General features: G+C 36.6%; 2 protein-coding genes across 5 annotated transcripts in view; both read left to right on the top strand.

Annotated features, from left to right (window-relative positions):
- The window catches only part of vaspb (vasodilator stimulated phosphoprotein b), a 55,400-nt gene extending 50,784 nt beyond the window's left edge, over window positions 1-4,616 (top strand). For all 4 annotated transcript variants that reach the window (XM_077248275.1, XM_077248277.1, XM_077248276.1 and 1 more), the window contains 3 exons: window positions 1,504-1,576; window positions 3,339-3,396; window positions 3,481-4,616. In XM_077248275.1, the coding sequence (XP_077104390.1) occupies window positions 1,504-1,576; window positions 3,339-3,396; window positions 3,481-3,518 (169 nt within the window). In that variant the 3' untranslated portion in view covers window positions 3,519-4,616. The remainder of the gene's footprint in view (window positions 1-1,503; window positions 1,577-3,338; window positions 3,397-3,480) is intronic.
- Window positions 4,617-7,159: 2,543 nt separating this feature from the next.
- The window catches only part of akt2 (v-akt murine thymoma viral oncogene homolog 2), a 33,655-nt gene continuing 26,844 nt past the window's right edge, over window positions 7,160-13,970 (top strand). The window contains exon 1 of the mRNA XM_077248307.1: window positions 7,160-7,744. The gene's annotated coding sequence lies outside the window, so the exon portion shown is untranslated. The remainder of the gene's footprint in view (window positions 7,745-13,970) is intronic.

Genomic DNA, 13,970 nt, shown 5'->3' with positions numbered 1-13,970 from the left:
ATTTTGACGACCCCTAATTTTATTGCATAGTTGCTTAATAAAAATATTAATTTCTCAAACTTTTAAAGGGTACTCTATATCTGTTGTATTACTGGGAATATACCAATGTTGCATAGACCTATTCATTTTACAACTAGTTATAATTTCTACAAACACAAACTTCATTTTTTTTTTTATAAAACATTTTTGTAACATATGTAACCCTGGTTCCTTAGTAGGGAATGAGATGCTGCTTCAGTAGAGCACTACCTCATAGGGCAGCGCTTGCACCATTAGCCAATGAATTTGCGAGATTCTGTATGAGCTTCAGAAAACTGTCACACCTGTCGAGTGTTCCCATAGTGTCAGCTACAGACACAGTGTCAAGTGAACCTATGAAAAGGAACATTTACTTTAGGAAGCACTTTTTTTGTTGAGAACATGCCCAAAATTAGTTCATAGGGACCCGACTTAGCTAACTTGTAACTTCTAAACAGATTGACAGCAATTTTGTCACCAAAGTATGGATAGATACATACACACACACACACACACACACACACACACACACACACACACACACACACACACACACACACACACACACACACACACACACACACACACACACACACACACACACACACACAGTGTTGGTTGTTCAGAGAGACTGGACTTAACTTGACCCATCATGAGACTGGACTGGATCTGAGTTTCTGATCTTGTTTGGCTTCATCTTTGCTGGTTTTGTCTTTAAACTCGTGGGCTTTGGAAAACTCTTTGGCCTTCTGTAGTGTCTGTAGATCTGTGCTACACTGTTGCAGTAGTACATGCTTTTTTCAACAGTATTACAGGATTTATTTAAGGGTCTTTACATTTATCTTCAGGCTTGGGTTTATTGCTTTGATTCTGCTGCTATTCTCTTACTCTCCACAGGGGACTTCATGTTACTTACTTTATTACTTCTGTTTCCAGGAGATCTGTGTAAGAGCCTGTATTAAAGCTCTCTCCACATCCATAACTTCAATTTGAAAACCACAGCATCACTTTGCTGCATTAAAATAATAATTAAATAAAAAATTAGTATGTAAGATTAGAATTAACAGCCAAAAATTGTATGTTCAAAGGTGCACATTATCACTTTCTCCCAGTATATTTTTTAAGTGTGTATCCTTGCTTTTTTCCTGCTAATATTGCCCACAACCTCTGTAAAGGATGGTTATTCACTTTCGACTTTTTCAAAGTAAATACATGGCTATAGAAATGAATTGCAGTCGTATTTGTGAACAGCAGTTTTTTGGCAGTGACGTTGTTCCAGTTGAAGCCATGGAAGTGAATGAGACTTTGATGTAGGGTTTTTTCCTCTAAATAACTCTAAAAGTAATTTTGGACTTCTTTTAAGCTGGTCTATTGCCGTTTGGGATGGTGTACAGGCCGTTGCTTTCTCCTTTCCGTTTTTTTTTTATTCCCTTTTCCCTCCTCTTTTTACCTATTTATTAATTACTTGTCTTTCTGTCTTTTCAGGATGAAACCTGTTAACCAATCAGCAGAGCAAGACAGTGGAGAAGGAGAGTCAGAGATGGAACGAATTAAACAGGTCAGAATTGAAGTCAATAAACAAATAGCTAGCCATACGCGAATGTCAAAAAAACATGGAAACTTGATTTAAAAAAAGGTAATTGCAACTTTTTATCTCACAGTTCTACATTTTTCTCCATTGTGAGATATAAAATCACAATCGCTAGGAAAAAAAGTAATAATTACCTTTTTATATCTCACAATTCTGACTTTATAACTCTCAATTGTGAGTTTATATCTCGCAATTCTGATTTATTTATCTTTTAACACAAAATATATAGCATAGCCTACATAGTTACATACACTATATTTGTAGTGTATAGCCTTAAATATGAACATTGTTTGTAGGACAACATTGGGCAGGATGTAAAAAAAAATTTTTTAAATGAAGACAAACTTTTTTTAATCCAAATAGTAAAAAGTAGAAACTACCAAGATGTATAGCCGTATATCAGCTGCCAAAAAATTACAGCGATATGTTTTTTTTTTTGCCATATAGCCCAACCCTAATTTAAATAGAAAACAGTTATTTTAAATTGTAATAATATTTCACGTTGTTACTGTGTTTTTGATCAAACACTAACTATGTTGAGTGAATTGTTAATTGAATGAATTATATTAAGTTGTGAATTTTGGTCACATCACTTAAGGTGAGTGTCGGATGCTTTTAACTTGAGGCACCAGCTTAGGAATTTCATCTTAACAATAAAGACCAATCAATGAGGATTGTTGAATAAAAACAAATATTGTACATTTTTGGGAGTTTGTCAGCTGACTACTCTGAAGGATTTGTGAGATAAACTAATCAAACTACTAAATTAATACAATGAATGGATAAAAAAAATGGATGCATAGAATGTAAATAATTAAGTTTGATCTTGCTCTTGATTTTTCTCTCGGCTTCTCGGACAAAAAATGGTCTTGAGTTTTCTGTCGGGAATTGATTGGATGGTTGTGGTTTGCTATAGCTGTGATCTCATGCGAGTGACAGGTTGTCCCGCCCTCACGCCAGTAAACACGTCATCAGAGAAGAGATTGTGTGAAAAAAAGTTTGAGAACCACTAGTTTAAGTGATATTTATATTCCATGTGGTTGAGAGAGCAGTCCGGTGGCGGTGACTTCTTCCACTGATTGTGCTGGGAAACAATGCGGGGTGAAAGGAGTCAGAATAAATTGGAAAGTTCATTCGGTAACCAAAAGCTCTCAGATGGTTTACTTGATTAAATTACTGAAGAAAAAAAAAACTCAATTATCTATTTATTTAATTGCGAAAAACTGTTATACAGTTTATTTTGGTTAAACAAATATTGACTGGTATTAGTTTAGTAATACATTTGTTAAAGTCACCATGAAATTATAAATGATTATAAATGATTTATCTGTACGCATCGTCATTATTTTTGTTAAATTCATGCTCATAAAATTAACTTCCCCTCCCTCTTGCACTGACATCTCTTTTCTCTTCTCCCATGAGTGTTCACTAGTGCGAACAACCTGTCAATCAAATGAGATCACAGCAATCGCAAACCCTAGTGATTCAACTATCTAATTCATTCCTGATGGGCAAAATCAAATCCAGCCCTACACTTTTATTTTGTTTAAGAAGCCATTTCACTCTGTCATTTCATGCCGACTTTAAATAAATGAGTTTGTTCTTTAGCATTTTAATTTTTACTGTGTTATTCAAATTTGTATTGACTACTGAAAGTTTTGTATTTCGACAACCCAATAACCTTGATATTACCATAAATTTGTTTCTATGTGTTTATCTGATTCTTTAGGAACTGTTAGAGGAGGTGAGAAAAGAGCTTCAGAAGGTCAAGAATGAAATCATCGGAGGTGAGAACAAGTTTTTCCCATTGCTGTCCCTGGTGTGTTTAAAATGAAGATTATTTTTGTATTATAACATCTGTTCTTTCACAGCCTTTATTCAGGAGTTACAGAAACGAGGATCTACATAGTCCCACAGAAATGGATGGGAAGGGATAGCTCGGTCCTGAGAACCCAGGGATACACACACACACACACACATAATCACCAAGGGACTTAACCCTAAATCATTACAATTCAACCCAAGATGAGCTTTGTTGTACCTTTACCTGCCATCGTTTTCTTTCACATTCATCCATTTCTTTTCTCTCCACATTTAGTTTTACATATTTAGTTTTCCACTTAATGATTTACATACCGTACACGTCGTCACCCTCACACTTGATTCCTGTTATACATAAATGCTCACCGTAAAACTTGTCTAAGGTTATTGTATTCAGGGAATAAAGCATATCACTTATCCCAGTGACTGTATTGGCCATATACAGATCCGCAGAGCCGGCAAGTTATGATGCAACACTAAGGAGGCAAAAACGAGACAGATCTTGGAGAAAAAGACCTGCAGTACGCACAGTATCTACCACACGTGACCGGACCACCATGTCAGGTTCCACTCTTGTGCTTTCAGCTGGGAGATTTTCATGTCAGGCCTGATTTAGCACCTCTTTTTCTGTATAGGGAAAACAATAGCATATTTAACACATTCATTTGAGGCTCTGAGCGTCATGTTTTGTGTGTGTGGTTGCTTGTTTGCGTGTATGGCTGCACTTGCCTCCGTTTATCGGTGCCATCTTGTATGTGGTCACCTGACCGCCACTATCCGTTGGTGCGAAACAACTGTTTCCATAGCTTCAGCCCTCATTTGAAATGTTTTTAAACTTTGTGTTGCGATATGAAATACTATGGCCATGATCATTTTTGTCTGTTGGCCATGCCAAACTGCCTTGGAAAATACATATAAATATATAAGGTATATATATTTGTTTTGAGGGAAAATGATAGAAAACTTGATAATGTTTCTATTTTAATTGAAATAAATGGTGAATGGGGACTTATTGTGATTTATAATGTTTTCTTTTTCAGAGATTGTTATTTTCGGTTTTCTGTTATCTTTTTTGTTTCTTTTCTATAGAATATAGGCTTTTTACACTGAAATATATAAAGAAAATTGCGTAGAGACACTGGATTAGATGTCTTTATAGTCAAATACAGATGCTTCTTCTACTGCACTTGTGTCTGCCTCGTTTTTATTACCACCATATAACCATATCACAAGAAAAACAATTTTAATCCATTATTTAGCCTTGTCACAGAACATATTTAGCTTATTCATTAGGATATTGTCTGGTTTCTCTGTTGATTAAATTGTTTGGGGTGTTTCAGATACAAAAATGGATATGATAATACAGGTTAACCTAGCATGTACACATACGAAGGGAAAGATTGAAGTGAAACTTTAAATGAGCAACGCAATAATATATAGTAGGAGTAAACCTTACTCTTGAGTTAAGGAAACATATTTGCAGTCATCACACATACTGGACATAATAAAAACAAACTTGTTATGAAATCCAGGAAACAATTTCTTTGACTATATAAATGTTTATTTAGCTGTGGCTAAGAGAGCAACAGCAGAAGGATAATGAGCTGTTGTTTCCTGTTATGAATGGACCCAAGTAGAGTTGTCAACAACCGCTATCTCACTCTGCTTTTAGAAGCCAGCCCTGATAAACACATTTGATTTTTAAAATAGAGGATTAGAATAACCTCAACAACAGGCCAAACTGAGCGCAATAACAATACACAAATGTTACAATTCTGCAGATAATATCTGTTCTTTAGAAATTGTTTTTTTGTCACGCATGTTTTCCAATTTCCACAGGCCCTGTCATATGGAAATAAAGAAGGTAATTAAAAGAACAATAAACACATATTGTGTTACGTGAATAGGATCATTCAGTATAAACATACACACTTGTGAAACAAATACACAGTAGATTGGATTGAAGTCACCATGAAATCAAAATGGACAAATCTTTCTTTGTTTTGTACAGGATGTTGCAGTGTTTTTAAATTAATTTATCTGTGCACATCATTATTATTATTTTTTTTATTCATATGCTCTTGTAATCGGTAATCAAAAATATTAACCTCCCCTTGCCCTCGACACCAGTTCTCTTTATGATGTATCTCTCGGCAGAGGGTGGGACTAAAATCCTCCACAACTGACTGCATACTAGCATTCAGATCCAAGTAATGCTCACTTCAGACCCACATGACGTCCAGCTCCACCTCTCTGGACTTCATAGGTTGAGCATGACCTAGTCCAGCTCCACCTCAGTGGATCTAATGGGTGGAGGGATAGAGTTTTGGGTAGGGTTAGGGTGTGGTTGGACCTTCTAGCTACACCCATTATGCCCAAATTACAGCCAGAGAGGGGGAGCTGGACTTCACGCTTCACCCATAGCTCTTCAGTGAGCAGCCTATCCAAGGATCTGCCACCATTTAGTTAGCAACACCCAACTTCCTATGATCCAATCAATTCCTGAGGACAAAATCAAGCCCCGCCCTACAAGAGCTAATAGTTATCTTTATAGTTATCGTTCTTGGTGTGAATGGGCCTTTATTATTGCAAGTCTCCAAGCAACACACAGTAATGGTGTTTCATTCCTGGAAGAATCATATTTTTTTGAATGAATAGGTTGAATGAATGATTCAATAAATCACTCATGGCTGTGTCCGAAATCGCATACATTCTACGTAGGTATTGTTTTAAATAAGCAATAAAACAAATTTGTTTTACTTAGCGCCCATTAAAGTCAGCATGAACGACAGTTGCGATCATCATTTCTTCCCTATTGTGAGGCATATCTGTGTGAAACAGCTTCTCGAACAATAAAAAAATATAGGGCGGGACTTGATTTTGTCCATTGGGAATTGATTGGATCGTTGACGTTTGCTGCTGTAATCTCACAGGTTGATGACAGGCTGTCCCACCCTCACGCCAGTTAACACATCATCAGAGAAGTGATGTCGCTGCAAGAGGGAGGTTAAGTTATTTTGATTAAAGATTACAAGGGCACATGAATTAAAACAATAATGATATTGTTGGGTACTTTTCACCCACTCATTTATGAATACTATGAATTTGTACATCATGTAGGCTACTACTTCTTCCTACTACATAGCAAGGCTGTAACCATGTCTTGTACATTTTATGGACATTTGTGTTATAGTTCTCAACAAATGGTTGAGTGAATACTTAAATGACTCACTCATAAAGACGGTTACTTGTTGCCACCTGTAACTTGCAGAAAAAACGAGGACCGGAACTGTTGTCTGTTCTGTTCTATTCTATTCTGCTGTGATGCAGGAAATACCAGCGACCAATTTTTTGCACAGATTTCAGCAGATTTATTTATGTAGCCTACCTCTTTTGAAAAACTACTGTGGTGGTAGGCCTACCATGGAACAATAATTGTATCTGATAACAGCATGGTACCGAATTATTACCATATTCATATAGCCTACAATTGGTAATTGTTTGATCCTCCAATGCACTTCAAAAATAGCAACAAAATGGTAGTAGGCCACCATAGGTTTTTTTTTGTGTGTGTGAAGATTTACTGTTTATAAAATTACCCACAAATTCTTATAATTAGGCAATATGAAACCATGCTTATATAGGAGTACACTATTCTCTCTTAACCTCAAGGCTTTAACTTTGAAAAATGAATATTGCAAAGGAACTGTGAACGACTGTGAGTGTGACACATTAAGCAGCAGAGGGCACATGCAGAGTAAATGTATGTGTTATTGAAAACAATCCGGACAATTCACTCTAAAATCACAACCTCGATATTACTACATTACTGACATACAGCAACACAAAAAACGAACATTTTCAAATTTCGGACGTTGCATGTGACGTCTCGCCGAGCGTGAGCTGAGGTCATTTCCTGTTTGTGCTCCCGTTGAGTCGCTAGACGGAGGCCTAATCGCGATACCAGCACCACTACCACCGCCGTAACATCGCTCACAGACCTACAAAGGACGGGCACGACGAGGTTTTAAAAGTCTTAAACGCGTCATATAAGCGCTGTGGGATGAGTTTGGGCGACCGGGCTCGTGCTTTGGGCCACTGAGGGGCGGTTTGTGAGGATAATCGGGCGGTTGGGTGTTGTTATTTTTGGGGCAGCTGAGTGGTCATTGGCAGAGCTCAATACACAGCGGCTCGCGAGAGGAATAAATACACACTTCACGTCTCGAAATACCCTCGTTTCACTCCACTTACATGGGCTTTTGAGGATTTTTACATTTCAGTTGACCAAAACAACGCAGGAGAATAAAAGTGGAGGTAAGGGTCTAAAGCGTGCATCGATGATTGATGGCTAGCGTGATGTTTAGCCTAGCCCGAGTCTCTATATTTAAATTGCACTTAAATGTTATGTGCCGTTGACCATTGGGATAACTTCCATTACCAGACGGAATCTCTTTACGAATATGTGTTTCTTATGCTTAACTTACTGGATAGATAAACATCATCCCCAGTTAGAACACACGGTTGTTCTCCGTTTCCCTTTACAAATCAGTTTAATAAATAAAAAAACGCTTATAGATCAATGTAAAGTTAAACCCATTTGGCGCGTATGCTTCTCTCTCTCGCGGGGTCTCTGCATGTTATCTTCTTGTAAGTACATTGTTGTGTCTTGACGAAAATCCTCATTATTTTAGGTAAATAAAAAATAATAGCTTAATTAGTGTAAATGAAGAGTATGTTATCGATCAGGCCCTTTACACGTTGCACAGATGGATGTGAATCTATAGGACGAACTCACTGTACATGCTGTATTATCAATCACATTTATGCCGCTTTGGTTTTATTAATAGAGCTGCCATGCTGTTCCACGTGGAGTTCAGTTCTGTTTGCGTGTGTAAAATATTTAAACTTTATTTAAGTTTGAAGTGGTCAGATGTTTGACAGATATGAAATAATGCATCCACCAGGTTAGTGCTCGAGTGTAAATGAGGCCTGAAGGTTATTGGGGTTGAGAGGGGTCAGTATGGAATTATTCCACTCGGCACAGAAAATGTGTAATCATTAGTTTGTTGAAATGGTCACAGCTCTTGTTTGTCTTTCTCTTGTGGACTTCAAAGTGCGTATGTGCGCGTGAGAGAGTTGTTGAAAAAGAGGAACAGTCAGACCACTGACCAACTGTTATACACGCACACTAGATACACGGCACGTATATGCCAGCGATAGAGACAGTCAGTGTGTTTTAATGCCAGTGCATGTGTTAAGCAGTTGTGTAATGGACTAGCAGGGGCGTCACAAGGTGGGGATTTTATTTTGCAGGGATAATCCAGTGTTGTGCCCATGGTGATAGGACAGCATGCCAGATCTGTGCCAGAGGCACTGCTATGCCAGGAAACTCCTCTGGCACAGACTGATCTTACTCACCTCACGACAACAATGATAGAAAAAGCAGAGAAACCGCTTTCAGTTACTTCTGTTTATATTGGGTTAGAGGTCTGAACAAACATCTTACACTAAATGTTAAACCATAGTATACATTTTGTCCTGGACCATGTGTGCTACAAACATTAATGATCCCTTAAAATATGCGTCTTGCTGAGGCATGGAGAGGTGTTTTCTGAGTGATCAGCTATATGAAAATTTAGCAGAAAATCCCACAGACTTGCATTATAGGAGCCTTATCAAGACACCGAAAATTAAAGCGACTCGGAGATGGGCTTTTTGGACTTTTGACCACATTGCTTAAATAAAAAAATAAAAATAAATATATATATATTTTATTATATTACACTTTTTTTTGCATATAATATAGCTGGAGTTAATTTATTTCTTGCCCCTATGGCAGATTGATCATTAAAAGACCATTCAAGATTGATTCGTTGACAATACCTCTTATCTTACACAGTTTTGCTTCTTAGATTAATATTTCATGCAATTTAAGCCCTGAAGGCATTTTTTAGAGTTGTTTTGCCACACACAAAAGTAAAGACTCATAACTCCAAAAGTATAGCAGGGAGTTTTTTTAATATTTTTTTTTAGAAAATATAAATTACATTACATTTAGACATTCTCATGCTGTGAAACTGCTGATAATAGACAAAAAATATATAGGCTATAGGGCTGAGTATACACACAAATTTCACAATTCGATTCGATTTTGATTCACAGGCTTGCAATTCGATTCCGATTCAATATTGATTGTTTTGGATATCATGTACAATACATGGCAAATTTTCTCAAGGAAAACAAATCTCTTAACTAATGCTGTAAACTATGTAGTCAGTTCATTAGCCTACTATAATATTGAAGGTGAAAATCAACTGATTTGTAGCTATACAAACATGTAAAATTGTATAGCTACAAATACAAAAAAAGTAATATGAATTATAAACATTTTAATGGTGGCTGTCATGATTTATTCAAACATGCATTTAATATTGAAGAACATTAAAAATTATAATTAATATAATTATAATAATAATATAATTATAAAAATAATAATGAATATATTCTCCTCTCTAGAGTTAATTTTTCTAGCTGACTAACTAGTTTATGGTCACGTGTTTTTCTGAGGTAAATGTGACGTTACATGACATTGTTTACAAGTCGTTTAACTGACGTCCTTCCACGGTTGAAACACTGAGCGATTTCATGTGACGTGACATGATACGGATTTCGTTAAGTTGTTCTCTATCTTTTGTTCTATCTTTTAACTCACTTCTAGATGCTCATTCATGTTTATTTCGCGCTGTAACTGGTATTAAGATCATGTGCTTCATCAGCTTCTCTTGAGCAGTGCCAGAGCGATCTCACGCCAGAGTGCCAAAACGGTATTTATGCTTTTGAATTTCGTAATAAAATGGACGTAATTTTGAAATTGGAGACTTTAATTCATATCAATAGTAACAAATCACAAAGATTATTGCGCTACAATGCTCCATTCATTCATCAAATAAAAACAGGATGACTAATCGATTCTTGAGATTTAAGAATCGATATTGGTTCGTAAAAATGAGAATCGATTAATATTGAGAAATCGATATTTTTTTACCCAGCCCTAATAGGCTATGATTATTATTAAAAACTTTACATATTTTTCTTATTCGACATGCAACAACTCTGGGAGTTAATATGAAGTCACTTACATTTTAGATGCAATATTGACTCTTTTTGTTCTATTTCAGAGCGAAAATTGGTCCAAACAAAGATCACAGCAGAACTATAGTGCATCTCACAGCAAAACTATAGCGCATCTCACAGCAACACAGCCATGTTTTTATTACTGAATAATTCAGCCCTCTGAACGAATTGATCGAGTCAAAGATTCAATGATCAATTCATAAACAACTCCTTAACATTCTTAAATGAATCAGTAATTTAAACGAATCATTTGAATTAGAGATGTAAATTTACACAAATTCCCATAATCGATTGTTTAAATTAACGATTGATTAATCTTTTACCTTAATACTGCAATATTCATCTACTGCAGTGGCATATAGCCAACAGCATGACAGGGTGTGCAAATGCTGCTCAAAACGCCACAGTCTTCACCAAATGAATGCACACAAAATGACGCGAAATCACAAGTGAACTTGAACTAAGTTACGTGCTATTCAGAATGTGACATGTTGTGGACGCTCTCTTCCTGGAGCATGAACCTGCCTAATCGACGATCAATACGTTTGATCGATTAAATGTATTTTCGACAATGAATTGATCATTGATTTATTGTTACCATCCCTAATTGAATCTCATCCCAAATGCGAAATTTACACTTCTATAGCTGCTGTGCGCAACTTAGCTAATAAACAAAACGCAGAGTGGATTGAGCGCACAGTTGCACAGACGCGCAAGCTTGTCAAGAGTACTTTTCACGGACATCGTTGGAAAGTTTGTAGTTCTGTCGGATATGTCAATAGCAAAGAAGGTAAAACAAGGCACATATTACTAACGTTAACTGATGGTAAAGAGAAAGAGCGAGCGCTCACTCTTGATTGCTGATCGTTCACTCGGCACATATGTGTCATTTAGATAGAAACTAAATCGTATATGTAGGCTAACTAAAAACTTGAACTGTTGCATGATTTATGTATAACGAGTGGTTCCCTACATTATTACATAACTGTTTACAGGACAAAAAGTTTACCCTGTGCAAACATCCGAAGCGTGCATCCAGAAAGCCTCGTCTCAGACTTCCTTATCTTTGTTCTATTGTATTTATTGTATTTATTTGTGCTATTTGTAATTGGATTATTTGTTCTTATTGTATTACCGACTCTTTGATTTATTTTTTCATTTTGTCTTTTTTTTTTACACACTCAAAGACTCACATAGGCCACTGGGGGTGGAATATATGCCTCATCCTCAAGCTCAAGCATAAAGCTTGCTATAAAGCACTGGCAAAAGCAGCCTAATGAATGTGTTGGGGAAAAAATGGCTGGGAGATATTTTAATTGTTTATTAATAAACTAGTGTTGGCTGCAAAGATGAAGTTGACGTTGCTGACTCGTCATCTCTGCAGTATAGTGAACTTTTGCGTGCCTATAGTGAGAAATGCACTTTTCATTTGGATAACATAATCAGAGAGTAGCCTATTTATTTTCGATTTGAATTGGTTCATTTAAAAGTAGACATTTCAAGCTTTCTATATGCCTAATTCTCTTGTGTGTGAGGTAGCCTATACGCTAAGTTTTGATTTGTTTGACACACTCCAGTTCTGTCTGATCTGTCTGCTCCAGTGTCTGATCTTAATCTTTTTCTCTGCACTGTCTAGTGGGGTGGCAGTGGCTCAGTGGTTCATGTTGATTGTCTACAAACCGAAAGGTTGGTGGCTCTATCCCCGGTTCCACCTGACCAAGTGTTGAGGTGTCCATGAGCAAGACACCTGAACCCCAGCTGCTCCCGACAAGCTGGATGGTGCCCCCCATTAGGGGTGGAACGGTACACAGAAGTCACGGTTCGGTTCATACCTTGGTTCGGTATGAGTTCGGTACAATGAAGGGAAAAACAAAACAAAAATGCAGAAGGCAATTATTTTTATTTTATTATTTTTTACACCCAGTTCTTGCATCTAAATTAGTTGCTTACATTAACAAAATGAGCCAACAATAGCAGACATAAGCCCTTTAAATAAAAATAAATGGCCATGTTTTATAAAAAGTAGGGTTGGGCGGTATTACTGTAATATCGTATACCGCGGGGTATTAAAATAGCAACGGTATCAGTTTCAAAACCGTCATTACCGGCACATATATATAATATATAAATATAATTTATTCAATGCCTAAAAATGCTTATGTAGTTGTCATCAAGTGACAGTGTGGAGGAGAAAGAGAGAGAGAGAGAGAGAGAGAAGGGAGAGGTAGTAAATACTGACGAGGCAATTTGTAAATGTTGCAATAAAAAAGGTGACCGCGAGAGATGGAAACACCTCTAAACTAATGTCGCATCTCCGAAACAACCACCCACTCACCGCTGCGAAGATGCATTTTGCCCCGAGTTCATTAAATAAGCGCATTAGTTTATATTTGTTAAAATATTATAATGTTATTTTTTTTACATTGATAATGAAAACTGAACAGCACGAGTAAGATGGGATGCATCGGGAGTCAGACATTGACCACTTAATTAAGTTTCATTTTGTAAAAGGCCTTTCTTTAAAGTGAATTTCGTTTTGTATAAATTGTATCTTAATTTTAATCATTTTTTTATCAACCAATAATAAATAAGAATCAAATAAAGCAGACAACATAATCATGACATGATCGTGCGCTGGCGCGCCGCGGTCACTTGCATTGAAATCTCATCATAAATTAACCGAAACTCAGTGTATGTCTCACAGACATGACAGATAGGCCTATATCTAAATAAAGCTTGAAATTTCATTAAACGAAACAATTCAAAACGAAAAGAAATAGGCCACTCGCTGATTATTTAATCCATGATGTGCATTTCTCTCTATGCACGTTCATACGGAAATGGCGATCATCAAATTCATTAAACGAAACCATTCAAAACGAAAAGAAATAGGCAGGCCTACTCTCTGATTATGTATTCCATGATGTGCATTTCTCTCTATCGTTCACTATGGAGATGACGATTCGTCAATTTCTTTAAACGAAACAATTCAAAACGAAAAGAAATAGGCTAGCCTACTCTCTGATTATGTAATCCGTGATGTGGATTTCTCTCTATCGTTCACTATGGAGATGGCGATTCGTCAATTTCTTTAAACGAAACAATTCAAAAGGAAAAGAAATATAGGCAGCATACTCTCTGATTATCCATGATGTGCATTTCTCTCTATAGGCGCGTTCACTACGGAGATATCAATCGTCAATTTCTTTAAACGTAACATTTCAAAACGAAAAGAAAAAGGCTAGCCTATACCTTCTGATTATGTAATCTGTGATCTGCATTTCTCTCTATATATGCGCGTTCACTAGGAGATGGCGATCCTCAACTTAATCTTTGCAGCAGACACTGACAGAAAAGTTGTATTAATAAAAATCAATGGACGCGTGTCACCGGATTTACAAATGCG

This window comes from Siphateles boraxobius, unplaced genomic scaffold, assembly GCF_051911475.1.
Source record: "Siphateles boraxobius isolate OS27281-9 unplaced genomic scaffold, OSU_SipBor_1 30, whole genome shotgun sequence".
Classification (NCBI taxonomy): Eukaryota; Metazoa; Chordata; class Actinopteri; order Cypriniformes; family Leuciscidae; genus Siphateles; species Siphateles boraxobius.
The sequence above is the reverse complement of the archived record's forward strand: the minus strand, read 5'-3'. Positions and strand labels throughout refer to the sequence as shown.